Source organism: Papio anubis, chromosome 15 (genome assembly GCF_008728515.1).
Source record: "Papio anubis isolate 15944 chromosome 15, Panubis1.0, whole genome shotgun sequence".
NCBI classification, from domain to species: domain Eukaryota; kingdom Metazoa; phylum Chordata; class Mammalia; order Primates; family Cercopithecidae; genus Papio; species Papio anubis.
This window is the reverse complement of record NC_044990.1, coordinates 9,624,861-9,647,401: the sequence shown is the minus strand read 5'-3', so window position 1 is coordinate 9,647,401 and position 22,541 is coordinate 9,624,861. Positions and strand designations below refer to the sequence as shown.

The window sequence follows — 22,541 nt, the reverse complement described above, 5'->3', positions numbered from 1 at the left end:
TTTTTTTAAATTTGACTTTTTTCGATTCCACACATAAGTGAGATTATGCAGCATTTGTCTTTCTATGCCTGGCTTATTTCATTTAGTATGTTCTCTAGGCTCATCCATGTTGTTGCAAATGACAGGATTTTCTTCTTTTTTGAGGCTGAATACTACTCCATTGCATATATGTATCACATGTCCTTTATCCTTTCATCTACTGATGGGTTCATTCCATATCTTGGCTGTTGTGACTAACACTGCAATTAACATGCGAGTGCAGACATTTCTTTGGCGTACTGATTTCATTTCCTTTAGAAATATACCCAGGGGTGGGATTGCTGGATTATATGATAGTTCTATTTTAATATTTCTGAGAACTCCATACTGCTTTCCACATGGCTGTACCATGTATATATTTTTTTTCTTTGGGGGAATTTTCTGTTCCTGTCCCCATTTTTATTTATGTTGTCTTTAATTGAATTGTAAAAAGACTTTGTAAATATCAATTGATAAGTGCTCCTTATGCATTAGGAATTCAGCTTTTCTATCACATTTTATTTTGTCCAGTTTACTTCATGGTCCTGGTTTTCATTTGCTCATTGATTCAGTGCATAGTCCCTGCATGCCTGCTATGTGCCGGACCCTGCTACAGTGTTGGGGTTACAGCAGGGAGCAAACAGACCAAAACCTCCATCCTCAGCGAACTTACGTTTTAGTGGGAGCATGTACACGAGAGTGTAATTTTACGAACAGAAACACCCAGTTCCTGGAATCCCTGTTTTGTAGTTTGATAAGTACCTGTGATTACTTAAATGTTGCTGCCCTAGTAATGCCATCTTCCTTTCAGAAAACCATTGCACCCATGGGAATATGGAAGAAGAAAGACCTCTGAGCTTGGGCTAATAGAGAAAATTAGATAATATTGTCAAATAAATATGACTGAAAAGACATCCTTAAGACTTTCAGATGGGATTTAAGGAATGAAGAGCATGCTTAAAGGTTATTTCCTTTTTTCCCCTTCTATCTAGTCCTACAGGCGCCTCTAAAACCTTATAACCACTTGTTCATTCCACAGTCTGGACATGAAGTCTGGTGAAGTGAAAGCATAAAGGTGGGCTTGATGAGGACAGAGAAGCTTGGGGTCCGATAAACAGAGGGGACTGTTCCAGAAATGGCTTTACGGAACATCTGATACAACAAAGCTAACTTCACATAAGATTCCTTTCCCTCAATCAAGGCATAGAAGAACCACCAAGACCTTCACCGGAAGCAAAGCTCCCTCTCCAGCCACGAGTGTGCCCATGCGACTCATGGACCAAAGCCTCAGCACTTGGAAATGACTCCAGGGAAAGGCACAAACAGGATGTTGAATTGACTGAGATTGTGCTTACAGTAGCAAAAGAATGGGAATCAAAACAGAAATGTTGTGGAGTTACAGAAAAATAAAGGTCTGTTTCTTATACATTTGAAAGATTTTGTTTTTGTTTTTTAAAAAAGGAATCAGAAAAAAAGAGATCATCACCTAAACACTTAACATAAGAAATTCCAGCAGTTCTTAAGAAGAAACTGAAAGTGCATCCAAAATTCCATTAAAATAGCACAATTTTAAGTTAACTTCTAAAACTGCAATATGGACGGCATTATCTGTTCCAATATTTCCAAGGTGGAGACCATCAATTCCTTCTTCACAGATTGGCTGCTCAAAAGCACCACATGCCTCAAGAGCTAAGATAAGGGTAACTAGCTCCAAAAGTTGCCCAGCACACAAGCAAGGACCTTATGAAGCCAGGATCTCCAGATAGTCCTACTCAAAGATCCCGCTTTCTTCTCCTCTCCTTGCATGGCGCAGGCCCCACTCTGCAAGCCCCCTGGGCCCTTTCCTAAACTCCATCAGTCTCAGCTTCCTCCTGGCTGAAGCAGAGCTGGCTCTTGCTGGGAGGAAGTGCGTGAACGAAGGGCCACAGAATTCAGATTAGTGGTGTCTGGAAAAGATGCCCAACACCACTAATCGTTAGAGAAATGCAGAGCAAAACCACAATGAGATGATACTTCATACCCATTAGGATGCCTATTATTTACAAAAAAAAAAAAAAAAGGATGAGGAGGAATAGGAATAGGGACCCTTGTACACTGTTGGTGCGAATGTAAAATGGTACAGCCAATGGAAAACCATGTGATCCAGCTATTCCATCTCTGGGTATATTCCCAAAAGAACTGAAAGCGGGGAGCTCAGTTATTTGTACACCCACCTTCATAGCTGCAGGTGGAAGCAACCAAAATGTTCATGGAGGAATGAATGCAAAAGGAAAATGCGATACCTGCATACAGTGCAGTTTATTCAGCCTTATCCAGGAAGGAAATCCTGACACAGGCTACAACATGGATGGACCTTGAAGACATATGGTAAGTGAAATAAACCAGCCACAGGCAAACACCGTATAACTCGATTTACATGAGGTCTCTAAGAGTAGACAAATTCATAGGGACAGAAAGTAGAATGGTGATTGTTCCGGCTACAGGAGGGGAATCGTGAGTTACTGTGTAATGGGTAGGGAGTTTCTGTTTCGGAAGATGAAAAGGTTCTGGAAATGGATGGCGGTGACAGTTGCATAACCATGTGAATGTACTTAGTGCCACTGAACTGTGCGCCTAAAAATATTGGCGGGGCACGGTGGCTCACGCCTGTAATGGAATCCCAGCACTTTGGGAGGCCGAGGTGGGCGGATCACGAGATCAGGAGTTCGAGACCAGCCTGGCCAGCATGGCGAAACCCCGTCTCTACTAAAAACACAAAAATTAACTGAGCATGGTGGCTGGCAGGTGCCTGTAATCCCAACTACTAGGGAGGCTGAGGCAGGAGAATCGCTCGAACCCGGGAGGCGGAGGTTGCAGTGAGCCGAGATCGCGGCGTTGCACTCCAGCAACAGGGCAAGACTCTGTTTCAAAAAAAAAAAAAAAATTCAGAAGTCAGGGAAAGGAAGAAGCCTTCAATGGCCATTTCAAACTGAAAGGCTATCTTAATTGCCACTCCCTCTCTAAGGCTTTTTTGATGTCCCCTAAACCATGCATTCTCAACGGAGGCCGTATCCCCCAAAATGGGGTGCGAATTGGTTCTTAGGAGGTGGGAAAAATCTGTATTCTTTTATGTACGAAGCACAGATATACATACAGTATACACCGATACACAGCCTATCTATGTTCGTTGCATTTTATGGGGTGAGAGGTGATGAGATGAAAAACTGTCTAAGGAGAAGGGACAATAGCAGCAACCCAGAAAAAGGGTTAGGCCCCCGAAGTCTGGGGCCTAAGCGGACGTGATGCTCCATCCTTTCAACCTGTACAGCACGTGGTTCTTCCCTCCAAGCGTGTCGCATTCTGTCCGTGTGACCTGCTCCCTTTGGCAGGTTCTCCCCTGGGTCCCCGGTTACTGGTGGCGCGCCCGGCCGGCTGGGTGCCAGCCGCAGAGCAGGCACAGCGAGCAGCCATTGCCGAGTCCGGGCCGGCCGCGGACCACTGGCCGCTGCAGCCACCAGGGGCGCGCTTCGTCCCCAGAGAAGCCCGGGGTCACGCGGCCTCGCCCGCCCCCTCCCTCGCGCCGGGGCTCGGCCTCTCCCCTCGCGACGGCCGCCCGGCACCTCGGCCGCTTCCGCCGCCTCCTCGGCGCGCCCCGCCGCTGCTCTGACAGTGCTTGGGGTGGCGACGCCGAGGGTGGCGAAAGCCGCTGCCGGCTCCGCGGAAATCTGTACACACCGCGGCGAGGTCTGAGTAACTGGGTCTCTGTGGCGCAATCGGTTAGCGCGTTCGGCTGTTAACCGAAAGGTTGGTGGTTCGAGCCCACCCAGGGACGGCCAGTGCTTCTTTTCCCGAGACAGTATTTAGGAGATGGTTCATTTTAAAACTGCAATAATGAGATTTTTAATCGAATAGGAGCATGACGCTACAACGTGTCTAGGACAAGGACAGACAAATATCCTCTTAATGTGTGGTGCCTAGTGGCTGGGCCCAAGGGAAAGGCTGTGTCTGCACTGCAAGCCATGGTTTGGCGATTTTCTTCCTACCACTTATCCAAGGGAAACAAGCACGTGTGCTTCAGGAGGCCTTCCCAACGACGCTCACAAACGGCAGTCTTTGAAATAGCAAAACATCAACTCAATTGCTCATTGACCTGTGAATTTATAAATTCCATTGGTGACTCTCAGAAAAATCTGGCACCACCGAAAAGCAAGTGTAGTTATTTAAGACATGCCTTCCAAAAGCATGAGCAGCCTTCCAGATGAAAACGTGTAGAGGAGTCATTTTAAAGCATATGGAAGCTTACCATCTTAAGAAACTGTTTATTCAGTTAAGATCTGTTATAGCTTTTGGACAACGGATTTAAATCTAGGGAAGAATGTTCATGTTTACCTTAGATTGCTGACAGAATTAACCCTGAAATTAAATTCCAGCAGAAATTGTACGGACTCCTGTTACAAGCTCGTGAATCATATATTTTCAACTCTGGTCTAACAGAGGACACATATTTTTCAAGCAGAATATTCACATAAGACTTTAAGTAAAGATAGAAACACACATAATATGATCACATGATGACTTAATTTATTTCTACCAAGATTCAGGTCCTATGGTCGGTGCTTTGTCTCTGGGATCTACTTACCTCCAACACAACTTAGAGGCCTGGAAGAAAGAGTAGTTAACAGAGTCACTAGGCTGTCTTTAAGGGAATGCCTTGGCAAATGTTTGCTGATAGTTATCAATCAAATAATTGTTGATAACACAATACCCTCTGTTGTTTAGTTAGTAGCCCTGGAGAAGGAGACACAACGTTGTGCTTACCGTGGAATTCCAGGCAACAGAAAAAGTGGCTCTTAAAAGTTTTCTTGGAGGCCGGACGCGGTGGCTTACACCTGTAATCCCAGTACTTTGGGAGGCCGAGGTGGGCGGATCACCAGGTCAGGAGTTCAAGACCAGCCTGGCTAACATAGTGAAACCCTGCCTCTATTAAAAATATAAAAATTAAACAGGCAGGCCGGGCACGGTGACTCACACCTGTAATCCCAGCACTTTGGGAGGCCGAGGCGGGCAGGTCATGAGGTCAGAAGATCGAGACCATGCTGGCTAACATGGTGAAACCCCATCTCTACCAGAAAATACAGGAAGTTGGCCGGTCGTGGTGGTGGGCGTCTGTAGTCCCAGCTACTCGGGAGGCCAAGTCAGAGAATGGCGTGAACCCAGGAGACGGAGCTTGCAGTGTGCTGAGATCGCGCCACTGCACTCCAGCCTGGGCGACAGAGTGAGATGTCATCTTAAAAAAAAAAAAAAAATTAACCAGGCATGGTAATGCACACCTGTAGTCCCAGCGGGAGGCTGAGGCAGGACAATCACTTGAACCTGGGAGGTGGACGTTGCAGTGAGGTGAGATCGTGCCACTGCACTCCAGCCTGGATGACACAGCGAGGCTCCGTCTCAGAGGGGAAAAAAAAAACAAAAAAACCAAGTTCCTAGGTAGGAATCTTTCTGATGCCCATCAAATTCCAAACATCCTATCTACACTTCTGGGTAGCTCATAGTGGAAACAACACAATGAGGAGAAATTAGGTCATAAGATAATGTATGTACTGTTCAAACCTAGTTTCACATTTCAAGATGCAGGGCATAATATTTGCTATCGCTACAATTACAGGGACTTAGAAAACATGCCCTTCCACTTTGAAGCTGAATGTATTTACCCTAGGCGACAAGCTCCTTGGGGGCAGAGATCATCTTCTGTTATAAATGATCATTTTTAGGCTCCAAGGGATTTCCTTCAGGATACATTTCAAATTCTTGAGCTTAGCAAAAGGACTTGTATGGTCCACACCCTAGTCTCCTACCATGTTCCTTCATGAAAGCTTCACACAGTTACATGCAGTTACCAAGGGTTCCCTGAAGGACCCATGCAGGCTTACACGCCCCACTTAGATGCCTCTCCTTGCTCTGCCCTTCTCCACCTCTGCCCCACTTACCTGGGAGACATCCACTGAGACATCACCTTCTCAGGGAACCTCCCCGATGCTGCTTCGATCTGACGTAGACACCCCTTCTCCCAGCAGTCACCACAACCCCCAGAAATAGTGAGCTGCTTGTCACCTCCACTGAGATACAAACTCCTTGAGGGTAGGGACCCGTTCTTCATTCGCAGTGCTTGCCTCTCTAGCACAGACCTGTCCCCTAGCACATGCTCAGTGCAGAGGCACTCTCTGCCTTCTCAGGGTATGGTTCACAGATGGACAACCAGATAAAAATGCATCTGATGGAGTGTCAGCAAGTCAGCCACAGAATAATGTTCACAGGCCGCGAAGTAAGCGGCCAACATAGGCTGGGGCTATGAGTCTTCACGGAAGATTTGAAACAACCCTGAGAGATGTGGACAGGCAGGCGAGAGCCATTTAAGGCCAAGGAAAATTCGAGACAAAATGAGAGTAGGGGGCAAGAAATGAACATAACCAGTACATAGGACAAGTGTACTTCAAGAAGGTGCAGGGGAAATGTTCTTAGCTCCTGGAAGGTGCTTGAATAGCTGGGATGTGGCTTACTTTACCCCATCAAGGAAGCGAGTCACTTATTAGAGGTTTCTGTTTCAGGGTAGAATGAAATATATTATTTTAGGTGATTGGTGTGGCAACAGTGTAGGGGAAATAGTAGATCAGAGACTAGTTAGGAGGAAATTATACTTCCAAGGAGGTGCAACGAGGCTCTGGGCTCAAATGGGCCTGGAGAAGGCAGTGTGGGTGAAATTCAAGGCAACATTGGGCAAGTCTTGGGGGCGGCAGCAGGAGAGAGGCGTCTACGGTGATGCTTACATTTAGAGCCTGGCTGACGCTACTAATAGGAATTCCAAATCTGAAAGGGTCTGAAAGAAACCTAGGAATACGTATTACAAATTGTCCAAACTCTTAGCTTACGTTCCATGCGGCTGATTCCCTACCATGGAGTTGCTCTGGAACCTAGGACCTGATTTCAGAAAGAATCTTTGGCTTTGAGGTGTTTTTTGTTTTGTTTTGTTTTTAATCCATAAAAAAGCATCTTTCATTGGTTTTTGTTTTTCAGTGAGATTTCATTTCAGGTTTCAGTGAAACTTCATTTATTGAAGTCAAATTGCCCAAGAGACCACCTTCTGGGTACATGGAGCCCTGTGAAAATCCAAATGTCAACCTAAAGACCCTCTCCCTAAAATATCCACATTCAGAGATGAGATTTTGTTCACAGCGTCCGAGAGAGTCACAGGCCCTCTAAAGCAGAGTTCTTGGCCCCCAGATTTTGAAGACCTGGCTTTTACTTTATTTATTGGATTTACATTCTAACTACTGACAAAGGCCACAAAGCATGTCAAATCTGAAGTGTTTAGGTACAGAAAAATGACTAAACCGGAGACTTTAAGGTAACACAAAAATTAAAACCAGAATAGTTTAATACTATTGACAAGTCCCAAAGAGAAACAAGTTTGATTTTTTTTTTTTTTTTTGGCTTAGTAATTAAGTAGGTCTATAAAATTAATAATAAAGGGGACAAAAAAAAAAAGCTACTTTGAGGTTTTAACACTTAATGCTTTATTGTTACAATCTGGAATGACCAGCTGGGAAGGGCTTTAATATATTGATCCTTTCAGAGTCACTTGCACAGAGATTTACTCCATCAGCAGATACCAATTTGCATTTTTTTTCCTTGTGAGTTACTTTAATGACACCCAGCAAATTGCCATATTTTAGTTACCTCTCACAGAAATGGAGCCATTTTTCACCATGCTTTTTTAGTAAAAGGAAAACAACAAAAATTACTGTCTGTCAAAGATGACAAACTAGTTATTCCCAAACAGGTATATCAAATGAACACTTCAAAATAAAGAGATTCTGAATTACCTTAGCAATAAACTGAGCATATTATCATATGTGTGAATATGAGCATAATGATGGTTTATACTTAATTGAATGATATATTCACTTATACTTGACTATAGGTCTAATCATTGGAATTCACTGTAATAAATATCACATAGGGCCAGGCACGGTGGCTCACACCTGTAATACCAGCACTTTGGGAGGCCAAGGCGGGCGGATTGCCTAAGCTCAGAAGTTCAAGACCAGTAGAGCCCTGTCTCTACTAAAATACAAAAAATTAGCCCGGCATGGCGGCGTGCACCTGTAGTCCAAGCTACTCGGGAGGCTGAGGCAGAAGAATTGCTTGAACCCAAGAGGCAGAGGCTGCAGTGAGCCAAGATTGCACCACTGCACTCCAGCTTGGGTGACAAAGGGAGACTCTGGCTCAAAATAAATAAATAATCACATAGGTGAAAATCTGCCATGGATAAGAGCCAATATAGAACTGAAGTTTAAAATATAGAATTTCTCTATTAATTACCAAGCACAGGGATTCTTTACACCACAAGCGCCACAACCAATGGGACACCAGTTTTCAACTGCAAACATTTCGCTATCCTGTCGAATAGGGCTGGCTTATATTGCCTTAGGGCCGAGGGGAGCATTCACTCTCAGGTGAGTTGTGGAGACACTTGAACCTCCTCAGCATATTTAGATACTATCAGCCTCCCAGCCCAGTAAAAGGGCTTGTAAGAAAGAGAAAGCTGGCAAGAAGGATACTTTACCAAGCTTTTACATGCTTGCGCTACCTAAACAGGAAATGCGTGTTCGCTTTCAGATTTGCAGTACTCCATAGGGTTCCTTTTCTCCCTAGGAGCTCTGGCTTCTGTGTTAATCTACTGATTATTTTGAACTTCTCCAATACCAGGTTTATCGTCACTGCAGTGCTTTGCTATCCTGCAAATGTTAGTAAGTGCCTTTTCATGGATGTGCGGTACTTAGAAGCATCCTAACGGGCTTTCAGCCGCCCTTGCTTCTTCCGTGGTTCCCTGAGGGAACACTGGCTGGGGAAATAGGGATGTGAACCTCTTGGTGTCTTTGAAAAGCTGTCAAAACAGCAAAATCGAGTGTAATAATTTAATTGGCTTTTACTAGTGATACATGAGTTGGGCAGCATCCCATCTATAAATAGAAGGGTACTTCAGTGAGCTGAGCAGAGGAGATAGGTTTCATAGGCAGAAATAGACCAAAGAAAGCAGAAACCAAGAATAAAAGTAGATTGGTCATTTCAGAGTTTCTTTCCTTGTAGGATTAAAGCAGAAGAGCCTCATCATGCTGGCTCAGGTTGACCGGGCCTCTTCTAATTGGTTGCTGTGAATCTTATGCTTTTTTTTGAAAAATCGACCTGTTTCAAAGTTCAATTTGAGTACATAGCACCTAGGACAAGTGAAGCCATTCAGGTTTGGTCTGTTCTTTGGGCCTAGGGCAGGAGCAAAATAATGGTCTCTTTAAATTTTACTCAATACAGCTAAAACAGACAGAGAAACAGTGCCAGATACGTTCACTGCGCAGGCCTGTTCAGAGTCCACGAACCGTGGGTGACTCTTTACACGTGGCAGGGGTGCCCAAACAGGCATTGCCTCTGAAAACAGCTCAGAATTTAGGCATTAGTTTAATGTAACTTTGGGCTACTTTCTTTAATCCACTAGATTGGTTCCGCCTCTTCTACCATGAACTCCCAAAGCATCCTCTTCCTCCAATGCCATAACGCATGTCTTTTGGCCCTATGGCCTCTGACTATAGTCTTTTGGATTACAGCCTCTGACTCTAAGCTTGAAGAAGCTGTTCCATTTTGTGTTGATTTCTTCTATAGCATCCAGCAAAACTCTCTGATCAATTGTATCTTTTACTTTTCTTACTCTTTTCCTGACTTACACAGTGCATGACCATGATATGTTAGGTGGATGAAAGTTTGGCTAAAACTTAATAGACCTTCCTCCTGGCCTTTTTTCTTCTGAAAAAAATGTTATTGGATCATTGTATTTACATTTTTAATTTGGCATTCAATAATAGATCACTGAAAAATTTTCCCTGATAATTTCAACGTACTATGGGAATTAAATGTAATAACAAATAACATTTGTTGGCTGGGTGTGGTGGGTCACACTTGTAATCCCAGCACTTTGAGAGGCCAAGGCGGGCAGATTGCTTGAGCCCAGGAGTTCGAGACCAGCCTTGGCAACATAATGAATTTCAGTATTTACCAAAAACACAAAAATTAGCCAGTTTCATAACCTGGTCTCAAAATAAATACATCAGTAGAATAAATGTTTTTAAATTTAAAAAAGTTATTAAATGTAGTATGAAAGATATGTGAATGGTGTATTTTAAATGGTTAAAGAATAGTGCAGGTTGTTCAATAAGTATCTGAACAATAAGTTTACTATTTGGGGAAAAAATAGTACAAAATAGAAACTTCAATGTTACACATCAAAATACATTACAAATAATTAAAGATTCACACACCAAAAGAGAAAGCAAAGGAAAAAAAAGAAACGTAGTTTCATTAGAAGATACATATTTTTTTTTGGTGGAAACAATCTTGCTAAAAAACATGATGCCAGAAGGAAAAGAATGTGAAATAAGATTAAACTTCTACATGTTGAAACATTAAAAATGATGATCAAGCATAAACCAAAATTGCCAAATGACAGAGAAGATTTAATATCGTTACACCTAGAGCTGGTATAAATGAGATCCCATTTCAAGGACCCCAAGTCTGAAGGTAGGCCCACAGAGCTTCTCACACTTCTTGTTCAGACACACCCTACCCCCAGTCTCTTTCTTCAAAAGATTCCTTGCCTTGCCTTTTAAACTGCCCAGGAGGCCAATCCCAAGAGAGATACAACAATTAGAACTCACCTCCCCCGCCTGGGTGTGGTGGCTCACGCCCATAGTCCCAGCATTTTGAGAGGCAGGTGAATCCCACAAACCCTCTCCTCAGGAGACCCGTCATAAGCTGCACTCTTTTCTTTGTTGTTGTTGTTGTTTTTGAGACAGGGTCTCACTCTGTCGCCCAGGCTGGAGTGCAGTGGCACGATCTCAGCTCACTGCAACCTTCCAGGTTCAAGTGATTCTCTTGCCTCAGCCTCCTGAGTAGCTGGGACTACAGCCGCGCACCACTACCTCCGGTTGATTTTTGTATTTTTCGTAGCGATAGGGTTTCGCCGTGTTGGTCAAACTGGTCTCCAACTCCTGGCTTCAAGCGATCCGCCTGCCTTGGCCTCCCAAAGTGCTGAGACTACAGGCATGAGCCACTGCACCCGGCCTAAGCTGTACTCTTGTTGATCTCTGTCACCCTGTGAAGACTGAACCTCCCAGAAATTGAAGCCTAGACCTAACCTTGCCCCCTGACCCTCCCACGGTGCCTTTTGGAATGTGTGGTCTGTCCTTAATCCGATTGTCCCAGATTTTTTCTGCCAACCGTTCCTTCCCTGCCCTCGTGCTAAGTGGAACCTCAATATTCGCTGAGTGTCCCTCTACAGCCCTGGCCAGTGGTGGCTGTCTTATCTCCCACATTCCACATACTACTGGGCCTGGAGATGAGAGAGGTTCTTCCCTGTTGCCATTTCAGCCACTCCCTCCCCTGCCCACTCAACCCTCCAGTGGCTCTGAAGTACTTTGGACTGAACCCTTGCCCTGCTCCTTTGGCTGTCATCTGCTGTTTTCATGGCATTCTGCCTGTCCTTGAGGATTTTTGCTCTGGTTCACTGTATATTTCTTTCTGCTAGGGCCACTGCTGCCATTTAGATGACTTTGACTTGCACAGAGACAACCCATGTGCCATCCCGACCTCTTGGTGCCTCTTTCTCCTCATTTTCCACAAATTCTTGCCAACTCTGGCCCTGCAGTTTCCTTGTCGTACTTCCGACTTTGTCATCACCTGGAAGCTTAATTTCAAGCACAATACTTTCTAGCCAGCTTACTTCCTCCACAAGTGCCTCTCTGCCATTGTTTGAATCTTGCTCCAATCCACTGAGCTCTGCCACCACTCAGCAGATAGCCACTTCCCGTGTTCCTTACTTATCCATCCCTACAGTCATTACCCTTGCAGGAAGCTTTAATTCCTTTTCTCCTCTATCTCCTTGTCCCATTTGCCTGACAATTCCTCTACACTGGCTGAAACTAACTTCACACTTACTCTCTCTGTCCTGCACCTGAGCAGTTAAATACGACTGGAGGAAAACAAACCACCATCTTAGCTGGTGTCCATTAAATTGATGACCATAAACTTCCCATGGGCTCTCCGCACAGCTTAGCAAGCCCACTGCATGTCCCTATTCAATTAGCTCTCCATTCTGAGACCCGTGTTTCATACCTGTCTTCCTCCATGTTCAACTCCTCCTCCCCTCATACCCTCAGCTGATGATCCATTTATTTCCCTAATAATCAGAAGAGACCTTTCTCATTCTTTTATCAGCAAATCTCCTAGCATCTGAGCCTAGGTACTTTGTCTTTCCTATTAATAAAATAATTTTTCTAGCTCTTAGGGTCACACCACCTCCCCTTAGACACTGGATCCCATCCCTGGAGAAGTTTCCTCCCGCAAGTGCCCCTTCTCTCACTACAACATCCATGCATCAGCCTCTCCCATCTTCAGAACAGTAACAAAATCCTTGACCTCACATTGCCCCACGAGGCACCAGAAAATGTTTCAACAGTGAGTCCATAGCTCCACTTTCTCACATCCCTTCTCTTGAGCCCACTCACACTCGTTCATGTGAAACCATTCATGTGGAGTTAGCGGGGACTTCTCTATTGCCAGAGCCAGTGGCCAATTCTCAGTCCTCCTATTACTCTTCTTCAGCAGCATCTGACAGATAATCATCCCTTCCATTAAAAAAAAGAAAAAAGAAAAGCATTCTTCCTTGTATTTTCAGGGCACCACACTCCTATTGAATGAAGCTAGGCAGGCAACCATGTGACTAAAGGAGAAACATTCCACAAGAGCAGAAGTCAGGAGGAGCGAGTGTGCTTGGCCTTTGCCTTGGGCTGCTTGGTGCTATCACAAAATATCTCAGACTGGATAATTTATAAATATTAGAAATTTAGGCTGGGCATGGTGACTCACGCCTATAATCCGAGCACTTTGGGAGGCCAAGGTGGGCAGATCACTTGAGGTCAGGAGTTTGAGACCAGCCTGGCCAACATGGCAAAACCCCATCTCTACCAAAAATACAGAAATTAGTCGGGTGTGGTGTCGTACGCCTGTAGTCCCAACCACTTGGGAGGCTTAGGCACCAGAATTGCTTGAATCACGAAGTGGAGGTTGCAGTGAGCCGAGATCATGCCATTGCACTCCAGCCTGGATGACAGAGCAAGACTCTGTCTCAAAAACAAAAACAAAAACAAAAACAAAAGAACATATATATATATATATATATATATGTTGCTCACAGTTCTATAAACCAGGAAGTCCAAGATCAAGGCCCCATTTTTGTTCTCCAGAGCTCTTTTAAGTCCCTAATGACCCCATCCTATACCATGATCCACACACTCCTAATTCCCAAATGGCTATCTCCAGTGTGTCCCTCTCCGCTGATCTCTAGTGTTGCAGATCTATCTTCCTATTAAATCATCTCCACTTGGAAGTCAAATAGGAATCTCACACTTAACACACTCCAAATGGGATTATCTTATCCCCTTTAAATTCTCCTTCCCAAATCTGACCCATCTCAGGAAATAGCACATTTGCTCAGTCAATAAAACCTGGAAATATCATTTTGACTCCTCTTCTACCTCACAGCCAATGCACACATCGTGTTGGCTCTACTTTTGAAATGCAGCAATGATCCAACTACTCTTGAACACCTCCAGTTACCACCCTAAACTCCAAGGACATTGTAATAGACTAGGACTCCTATTCAGACCATCTGCAGACAGTCTCCCCATTTCAGTGATCCTTTTAAAACCCAGACCAGACCATGTTACCCTCTTGCCTGAAACTTTCCTGAGGTTATTATTCTCAGCTTAGACAAAGTCCTCACTATGGCCTACAAAGCCACATAAGATCTGGTGTCTGCCAGCCTCTTTACTCATGTCCTAACTCTCCTTCCCTGATCACTCTGCTCAACCACACTGGCCTCTTCCTTGTCCTCAGTCACGCTGCTGTGGTCTCAATGTTTGTGTTCCCCCAAAATTAGTGAAGTCTAAATCCCCAATCCAACAGTACTAAGAGATGGGGCCACTGGAGAGACGGTTACATTAAGAGCTCTGTGCCCCTCTTACGCCATGTGAGGACACAGTGAGAGGAACCAGCCAGGAAGCAGAGCAGCTATCACCAGAATGTGCTGATACCTTGATCTTAGACTTCCCAGCTTCCAGAACTGTAAGCAATACACTTCTATTATTTATACATTTTTACCCAGTCTAAGGTATTTTGTTATAGCAGCCCGACCAGACCAGACACATGCCTAACACTCACTCTTCATGACTTTTGCTCTCCGGGAGCGCTCTTCCTGCAATCACATGGTGAACTCCGTAACTTGATTGAAGCCTCTTCTCAAACGTCACCCACCTCCAAGAAACCTTCCAAGTCTACCTAGTCTAAAATACTTCTCCCTCTCATCCACTCCTGTTCTCCGTAGTATTTAGTGCCATCTGACATGATAAGAATCAGTCCTCGTTACTCACAGATTCCATATTTGTGAATTCTACTTGCTAAAATTAATTTGTAACCCTAAAAATCAATGCTTTCAGTGCTTCTTGTGGTCATTTGTGGACATGCATGCACAGAACAGAGAAAAATTTGAGTCACATGACGTGCACATTTCCAGCTGAGGTCAAACAAGTCAATACTCCACCTTCCTCTTTCAGTTCACACTGTAAACAAGTGTATTTTTGGGGGCGGGGGGGCTATTTAGTGTCTTTTTGTTATTGTTGCTTTTTTTTGGTGCTTTTTGATTTCACTGTTTTTAAAACGTCCTCAAGTGCAGTGCTGAAGTGCCGTTTAGTGTTCCTAAGCACAGGAGGCTATGGTGTGCCTTATGGAGAACATCATGTGTTAGATAAGCTTTGTTCAGGCTGAGTTACAGTGCTGTTGGCCATGTTAATGTAAAGAATCAACCATATAGATCAAATAATGTCTTTAAACAGAAACAAAAAAGCTTATATAGTCATTGTTTCACAAAAATGTCATGACCACAGGGTAGCAGGAACCTGTTTCTCCTAGGAACAGTATTTCAGTTTATGCTAATTCAGTGTTCAAGGCGACTTTATTGACCGTAACTACTAAAAACGACACAAGTCAACTGTATGTATCTCCTATTACCATCTAACATTATATATTGATCTCCATCTTTGGAAGGCAAACTCAAAAGGAGCAGGGATTTCCTTCTAGTGTACTGCCTTATCTCAGGTTTAGAACAGTGCTTGGTCCTTAGCAGTAATCTAGAAATATTTGTTGAAAAGATAATTAGTACAAGCAAAGGATGGGCAATTCTTAAATCCTCCCCTACCACCCCCCCACACACACACACAAAAAAAAAAACTCAAGTGGACAATAGTTATAGAAAATGTTCAGGCTCACTGGTAATCATGGAGCAGCCAGGGTTGGTTCCCCGCTCCTCTCAATACTACTACCTAGTGTTGGCGAGGGCCCAGGGAAGTCAGTCATGCAATCATCAAAAAACCTTAAATGTGCATTTCCCTTGACCAAGCAACTCCACTCCTGGAAAACAAAACTTGGATCCATGCAAAAATTTATCAACAAGGATACCTGCTGCAATTAACAATGGCAAGACAGTATAAATGACCTCAGAATTTTAAAACATTAGTGAAACAATGGTTATCCATAAAAACAGATACAATAGGATCTCATTTTTATTTAAAGTCTATATGCATAAAATAGGAAAATGTTTGTAGTCGCTATCACTAAGTATTCAAAAATCTTTTTTTTTTTGTATTTTCCTAGTTTTTCCTTGACAATATGCACTACTTTTGTCAGAAAAAATAAATAAATAAATAAATAAAACACGGAAGCTTAGGAGTAAATTTGACAAATTATGAAGTACTGAGTCCCTAGCAAATAATTTTTCTGCATGGACACTGGCTGCCAGGCTTAAACCTCAGTAAGTACTGCTGTTAACTCCAATCTCTAGGGCGGTGGTGCTGTTTGGGCATCCTACTTTAAATGAAGCCTGAGTGGAACATATGTTGGTAAGCTCAGCACTCAAATGCTATGGTAGCCACTCTACTCAATCTCAGCTCCACAACTAAGTACGGTCTCCTTATCTGTAAGATGTGATAAAAGTATGTCACCCACAGGAATGTTGAGGTCTAAACGAAATAATATCTATCTAACAACCAACATATAACAAGCCTTATAAGCACTGGTTATTATTCTCTCCCAAAATACAACTGTGAGATGGTGTCCCACGTTGGTTACAGAAGTAAATGTCTTGGGAAAAAAGATGGTATTTGTGATAACATGTAAACTTTTTGTACATCATCCCAAAAATAGGTAACTTTTTTCTGTTATCGATTTATTTATAGATTTATTGATCACTTAACATTACTAAAGTTCAAGTAATAAGGTTTCCTGCCCTCCTCTGTATGAAGAGATAAAGGAGATAAGTGATATAGGGAAAGTTTACATTCCACAGCACTCTACTGGTGTAACAAACAGGTGTAGGCTCTTATAGAAGGCCACACAACCATAAGGAAAACTGTCATACATTCGTATACCATATACAACTTAAATTTGCATCAACTCTTGAACTAATGATGGTGGCAGGTGCTCCAGCCAGCCTGCTATCATTCCAGCTGCAGCAGCCAGGCATGGCTGGGGCCGCCCGTTCCCTGGAGCAGGCAGGATCCCCGCCCTCCTGGGTGCGGCTGCAGACTCAGGCATCCCTGCACTTCTGGGGGCCTGCTTTTGCAGGTTAGGAAGTGCGTGTCCCCGCTGCTTGGCTTCTCCTTGCTGTTGGCAGCGGCTCTTGGATCAAAGCAGTGGGGGAAACCTAGAAGTCATGAACAGGGAGGGCGTGAGGGCTGGGGGCCAGGCTGCCAGTCCCACCTATAGGAGTGGGAACTGGTGCCTTTTCTAGACTCACCTGTGGCCACCCATGGGCCAGTCAGTATGTACTTCCTCCCCACAGAGGCCCATAAAAAGCCCTGGGCTCAGCCACAGCTGAGCAGAGGGTGGGATGACCAGCAACAGGGAGGAGATACCCTCTCTGCTAAGCGCTTCAGAGACCTGCAGAGACAGCAGAACCACCTGCCTATGGAGAGAAACTATCCTTTCCAGGGCCTCCTCTCTCCTGAGAGCAGCAGACCTCTGGACAACCTGCCTGTGAACACAAGCTACCTTCTCCGGGGCTTTTTCTCTGCTGAGAGCTGAGAAGAGTTACTCTCTCCAGGGCCTTTTCTCTGCTAAGAGCTGAACACTTGAAGGATGACTTGCCTGCCTACAGAGGGGAGCTACCCACTGTGGGTCTCCTTGAGCTGTTCTCACACTAGATAAAGCTACTCTTCATCTACTTCACCCTTCGTCTGCATACCTGGATGCAGGACAAGAACTCGGGCACCACGGGCAAAGGTGCCAACCAGCAACAGGTTTCCAGAGGAAGAAAACCACCCCAAAGATCACTCATAACATTAACATAACCAAAACTTCAAATCTAAAACTTTAATGCATCCAACTGTACAAACTGTCAGAAACTGATGCCACTTTTCACCTTTAACATTTTGAAATTCTCATACTCTCAACAAGAACAAAATAAAACCAAGAAGGAGAACACATTAAATGATTTTAATTTGTAAGACAGATTACATGCTTAATGGGCAGAACCAAAGGTCAAACCTTGCATTTTGTTCATCGTCATTACACAAGTAATTACACAAGTCCAGTGTATAAACACTACCTGAACACATAGTAAGTTCTTCTAAGAATAAATATTATATGAAAAAAAGTTAACAAGCATTAATTCAATAATTCTCAAACAGATATTCATCAAAATGAGGTAGGTCTAATGTGTCATTTGCTAAAGCACTTAATGCTGAGGAGGAAAAAAACTCATCGAAAATATCAGTCTTCATGGGACTCTCCAAGTTTAATGTTCTAACGCAGGCATTATTTGTCAGAGAGTCTGGCTGAACTTCACATGGATTTTTCTTGGTGGGGCTACAATAATTATGTTCCTGTCTCAGATGTGTGTTCTCGGAAACATCATTTAATTCACTTGGTACTGGTGGTGGGATATGACCATCTCCCATTCCCAAATACCTAAAGTCACCTTCCCCATTTTCTGACAGCTCTGTTGAAACAGTTGTAGGAGACAGTAATTCCGCTAAAATTTCTTCATGAGTTTGACTACCATACAGGGAAACACCAGCAACAGTGGTGCATGCAGACTCACTGGCAGTATCAACTGGATATGGTAGCTCATTTAACAAGTCCTCTATTGATTCACAATCATTTGGAGACCCACCCTGGGGCACCTGTTCTAGATTTTCACTTGGAACTGTTCTGCTTTGCGGGGAAGACATGAGAGCAGCTAATTTCTTCTTTTCTGCCTTTAGCTTTTTACGAAGTTTTAGACGGAGTTTATGAATCTGACCTTCCACCACGTCTTCATGGTTTGCTGGAGAAAGACCATTTCCATGAGAACTGTGGTTGAGTTGAGCTCCACACGAGGTGCTTCCAGACTTTTCCAAAACTTCTGAAGCAGCATGAGCATGTGGGTGGGCAGCTGTGCCATTAGAGGATGGAGGGCCTGGTGGTGGCTTACTGATGGGAGGAGGCTTACCTGCACTCCCACGCGCTTTCTTGGATACGTGGCGGGCCTTCTGGTTTATACCTTTAGTTTTAAAGCCACCGAAATTATTTACCCCTTTAACTGAAGGTTGTAAATCAGTTATAGTGTTTCTATTATGAGCTGAAACACAGAGTGGCATAAAAGAAGCACCCCTGCTTATTAAGCCTTTAACCCAACTTCCCACAAATGGCTTCTTCTGATTTTCTTTCAGAGACTGATTCTGTAATGACTTAGATGTTGTGGTTTGAGAATCTGCTGTAGTTTCTTTTTTCTTCAAATTAGATACCTGAGATGTGACGTGTTCTGGTTTTAATTGTTCGGTTTTTGGTGTAAGGAATTGTTGTAACTGAGCGTCCTTCTCAATTTCTATTGACTTCACTCCCTGTAAAAGACCAGTAGCATCAGTATTATTCACAGATTTAGTATTTACAGTGTCTTTTGTATTCAGCTGTACTGACTGCATGTTTGTATTTACAACTCGGGATGGAAAACTTATGTCCACAAATTGGTCTGGGATAAGCTTTTCATGACATGGAGCTGATACTGAAGACGCCATTAGTGATTCTTGTGATGGCAAAGTATTTGTTTCGAGAATTCCTGTATTTTCTGCTACAGGTTTACTTTCTAACAGGAAAGCTTCAGAATTTAACTGTGAAACTGAGGTTGTTTTCTGGATAGTTTCTTCAAGTGTCAAAGGTAAAATATTATTGTCAACCAAACCTTTTGGACCTGAAAGTAAATGATCTCCATGAGTTACAGCTGTGTCCTGTGAAAAAGTATGAGGGGCAACTGATGTATCTTTAGGGTGAGTTACTGAGGCTGTTTCAGCTGAGGCAGCATCACCCACAGAACACGATGTTGAAGATACTGGTTTCTCATTACCGAGAGCGTGTTGGTCATTAGCCTTTTTAAGTGGAAGGCAGGCAGCTTCTTTATCTGTCACTTGGGATGTTTTTCTTTCCCAGATAACAATATGTATCTCTGAAGCAGGAACTTCAAATTTCTTGTGCCTTTCAGAACATGGGCCTTTTAAGTCATCACATTCCAGCCAACTTCCTGGAGGATGGGAAAAAAGTGAAAGTTAGATATCCAAAAACCACCATCCTAGGTTAACTTTCTTCTGGCCTTTTCAGCTGCTGTATCACTGAATACCCACCAAAGGAGAAGACTCTAAAACATGGTCTTGACCTTGTCACCGTCGTCTGCCATGTTAAAGTCCTTAGACGGAGTATATTTAACTTTTGGAACTTAGAATTTGGTTATCACCTAATTTATCCAATAACATCAGAAAACAGAATGTTTCATATATATAAATTTTCATGATAAATGAAGCTTGTTACCTGAAGGATCAATATTCGTTTTAATTCTTATTTTGGAGCTTCCATTTTCACATTTGTCAAGAGAGAATGAGATGATGGATGACAAGGGAAGAGTTTAAAAACTAGGAGTAGGATGCACTGCCAAATACTGAAATATTAATACAAAACTTGGGAAAAGTCCATTACTTATAGCAGTGTGGTCGCTGGCAGTTATTTTGCCTGCACAATTTCAGTGGTGCAGTAGGGACAGGGGTCCTTACGTAGTCAACTAAAGCATGAATGAGGAGTAAGAAGGGAACCTGTTTAAACCATTCCTTTAAAAACAAAAACAAAAACAAACAAACAAAAAACCAGAAAATAGCAAATGTTGCCAAGGATGTGAAGAAATTGGAATCCTTGTGTAATGCTGGTGGGGATGTAAAATGGTACAACTGCTGTGGAAACAGTCTGGCAAAAGTTAAACACAGAATTACCATTAAGACCCTGCAATTCCTCTTGTAGGTAGATACCAAAAAGAACGAAAAGCAGACTTTCAGTTCCTTGTCCAGCAATGTTCAGAGCATTATTCACAATAGTCAAATGTCCATAACAGATAAATGGATAATACATAAAATACTATTCAGCCTTAGAAAGGAATGACATTCTGCTCCATGCCACAATACAAATGAATCTTGAAAATATGCTGAGTAAAATAAGCCAGGCACAAAAGGACAAATAATGTATGATTCCACTTCTATGAGGTACCTAGAATAGACACATTCACAGAGACAGAAAGTAGAATAGTGGTTACCAGGGTTTTGGGGTGGGAGGATGCAGAGTTATTGTTTAATGAGTAGTTTCTGTTTGGGTTGATGAAAAAGTCCTGATGGTGATAGTGGTTGCACAGCATTGTGGCTGCACACAATGTATTCAACGCCAATGAATTGTACACTTACAAATATTAAAATGGTAAATTTTATGTTACATATATTTTACCACTACAACAAAAAAATACAAAAAGTACGGCTGAGAAGTAAAGGAAGCTGACTAGGTGCTAACAGGTGGTGTGGGGTTAAGGGAGGGTACATTTCTTTACAGTTTACTTACTACCACATGATAATTTGGGGAAAGCTAACCACAGGCTTGGATGAGTAACAACTTCTAATAAATAATCAACAAATATCTGTACTTTCATTAGAAACTTATCAAAACAATCCACACTTCCACTGTATGTATCAGTATCTACGTATCTATGAAACAGAAATAGATACAAGAAGTGTGATGTCATGGCAATCGTGGCACAGCAAATACGCAGCTTACTCCATTTCTACGAAACCAAATGTGATAAATTAATAAATTATGATGTCAAACACCGTCGTACTTACTACAAAACATTTCCTATTCCTTGGATTACAATAGTGCGCACCCAAAGTACTGTATTTTTTCTAAGGAGTATATTCTTTTAGAAAACATTATTTTAGCAGTAGAGAAGTAATGACCAACACAGTGGTCATCATTTTATGTTGCAAAACATGTTTAGAAACACTTTATCTTAAATATTGAAAGTATACTCAGTTTCTCTTTTCCTTACACGTGCATCTATCCTTTTTTGTAAAAAGATTTCTCAGAGCACACATAGAAAACTCGTTTGACATATCTCCCATAGTCATTTTTTAATGCTGAGAAAGAACTTAAGATTGTGAGGGAAAAAGGGTACTTGCCACCAGGCTTCAAGGCTTCCTACAAAGAACTAATCTTAAGGAATGCGAAGATTAAGAAAGGAGAAAGAGACCTTTCCTTAGTTGTCAATTCAGGCCAATTTAGTTACCAACAGGCTGGTTAATGCTAAGGCATCACTAGTGACTATCTGAGAACAACAAAGGTCTAGGACTCAACACAGACTTAAAACACATTCGCCAAAGAGAAAAGTTTACAGACCAAATTAAAATATTTATTAAAATATAAGATATAGCTGGGTGTGCTGCCTCATGCCTGTAATCCCAGCACTTTGGGAGGCCGAGGCGGGTGGGTCACCTGAGGTCAGGAGTTCGAGACCAACCTGACCAACATGGAGAAGCCCCATTTCTACTAAAAACACAAAATTAACCGGGCATGGTGGTGCATGCCTGTATTCCAGCTACTCAGGAGGCTGAGGCAGGAGAATCACTTGAACCCAGGATGCAGAGGTGACGGTGAGTCAAGATTGCGCCAATGCACTCCAGCCTGGGCAACAAGAGCAAAACTCCATCTCAAAAAAAAACATGATATTAAAAAAAAAGTAAACCGAGAGCATTAGTCGCGTAACAGACAAATGAATTCTCTGATAAGTTTCAAAAGGGAAAACAAAATATACTAAGAGATCTGCTAATCCCTCATATACACACAAAACAAAACTGTTCATTAAGCACGTGGTTTATGTGGCTACACTCTTATCTACTACCTGCACCTACTCATTAAATAGAAAACTTTATGTATCTTTTGTTTGCCTGTGTCAGTGGTTCTCTACCACATGACCCACACTGGAATTACCTGGGGAGCCTTGAAAACAATGTTTAAAACAGTATTGCCATAGCATGTGCCTGTAGTCCTAG

The 22,541-nt window shown here is 42.9% G+C and overlaps 1 protein-coding gene and 1 non-coding gene across 5 annotated transcripts in view; one reads left to right on the top strand and one right to left on the bottom strand.

Annotated features, from left to right (window-relative positions):
* Nucleotides 1-3,755: 3,755 nt before the first annotated feature.
* On the top strand, nt 3,756-3,829 carry TRNAN-GUU. The gene has a single exon. It is a non-coding gene; the product is annotated as a tRNA-Asn (tRNA).
* A 13,800-nt stretch (nt 3,830-17,629) lies between these two features.
* Nucleotides 17,630-22,541, bottom strand: part of USPL1 (ubiquitin specific peptidase like 1) — a 41,273-nt gene continuing 36,361 nt past the window's right edge. For all 4 annotated transcript variants that reach the window (XM_003913726.5, XM_009191725.3, XM_021929524.2 and 1 more), the window contains one exon: nt 17,630-19,708. In XM_003913726.5, coding sequence (XP_003913775.2) covers nt 17,823-19,708 — 1,886 coding nt within the window. In that variant the 3' untranslated portion in view covers nt 17,630-17,822. The remainder of the gene's footprint in view (nt 19,709-22,541) is intronic.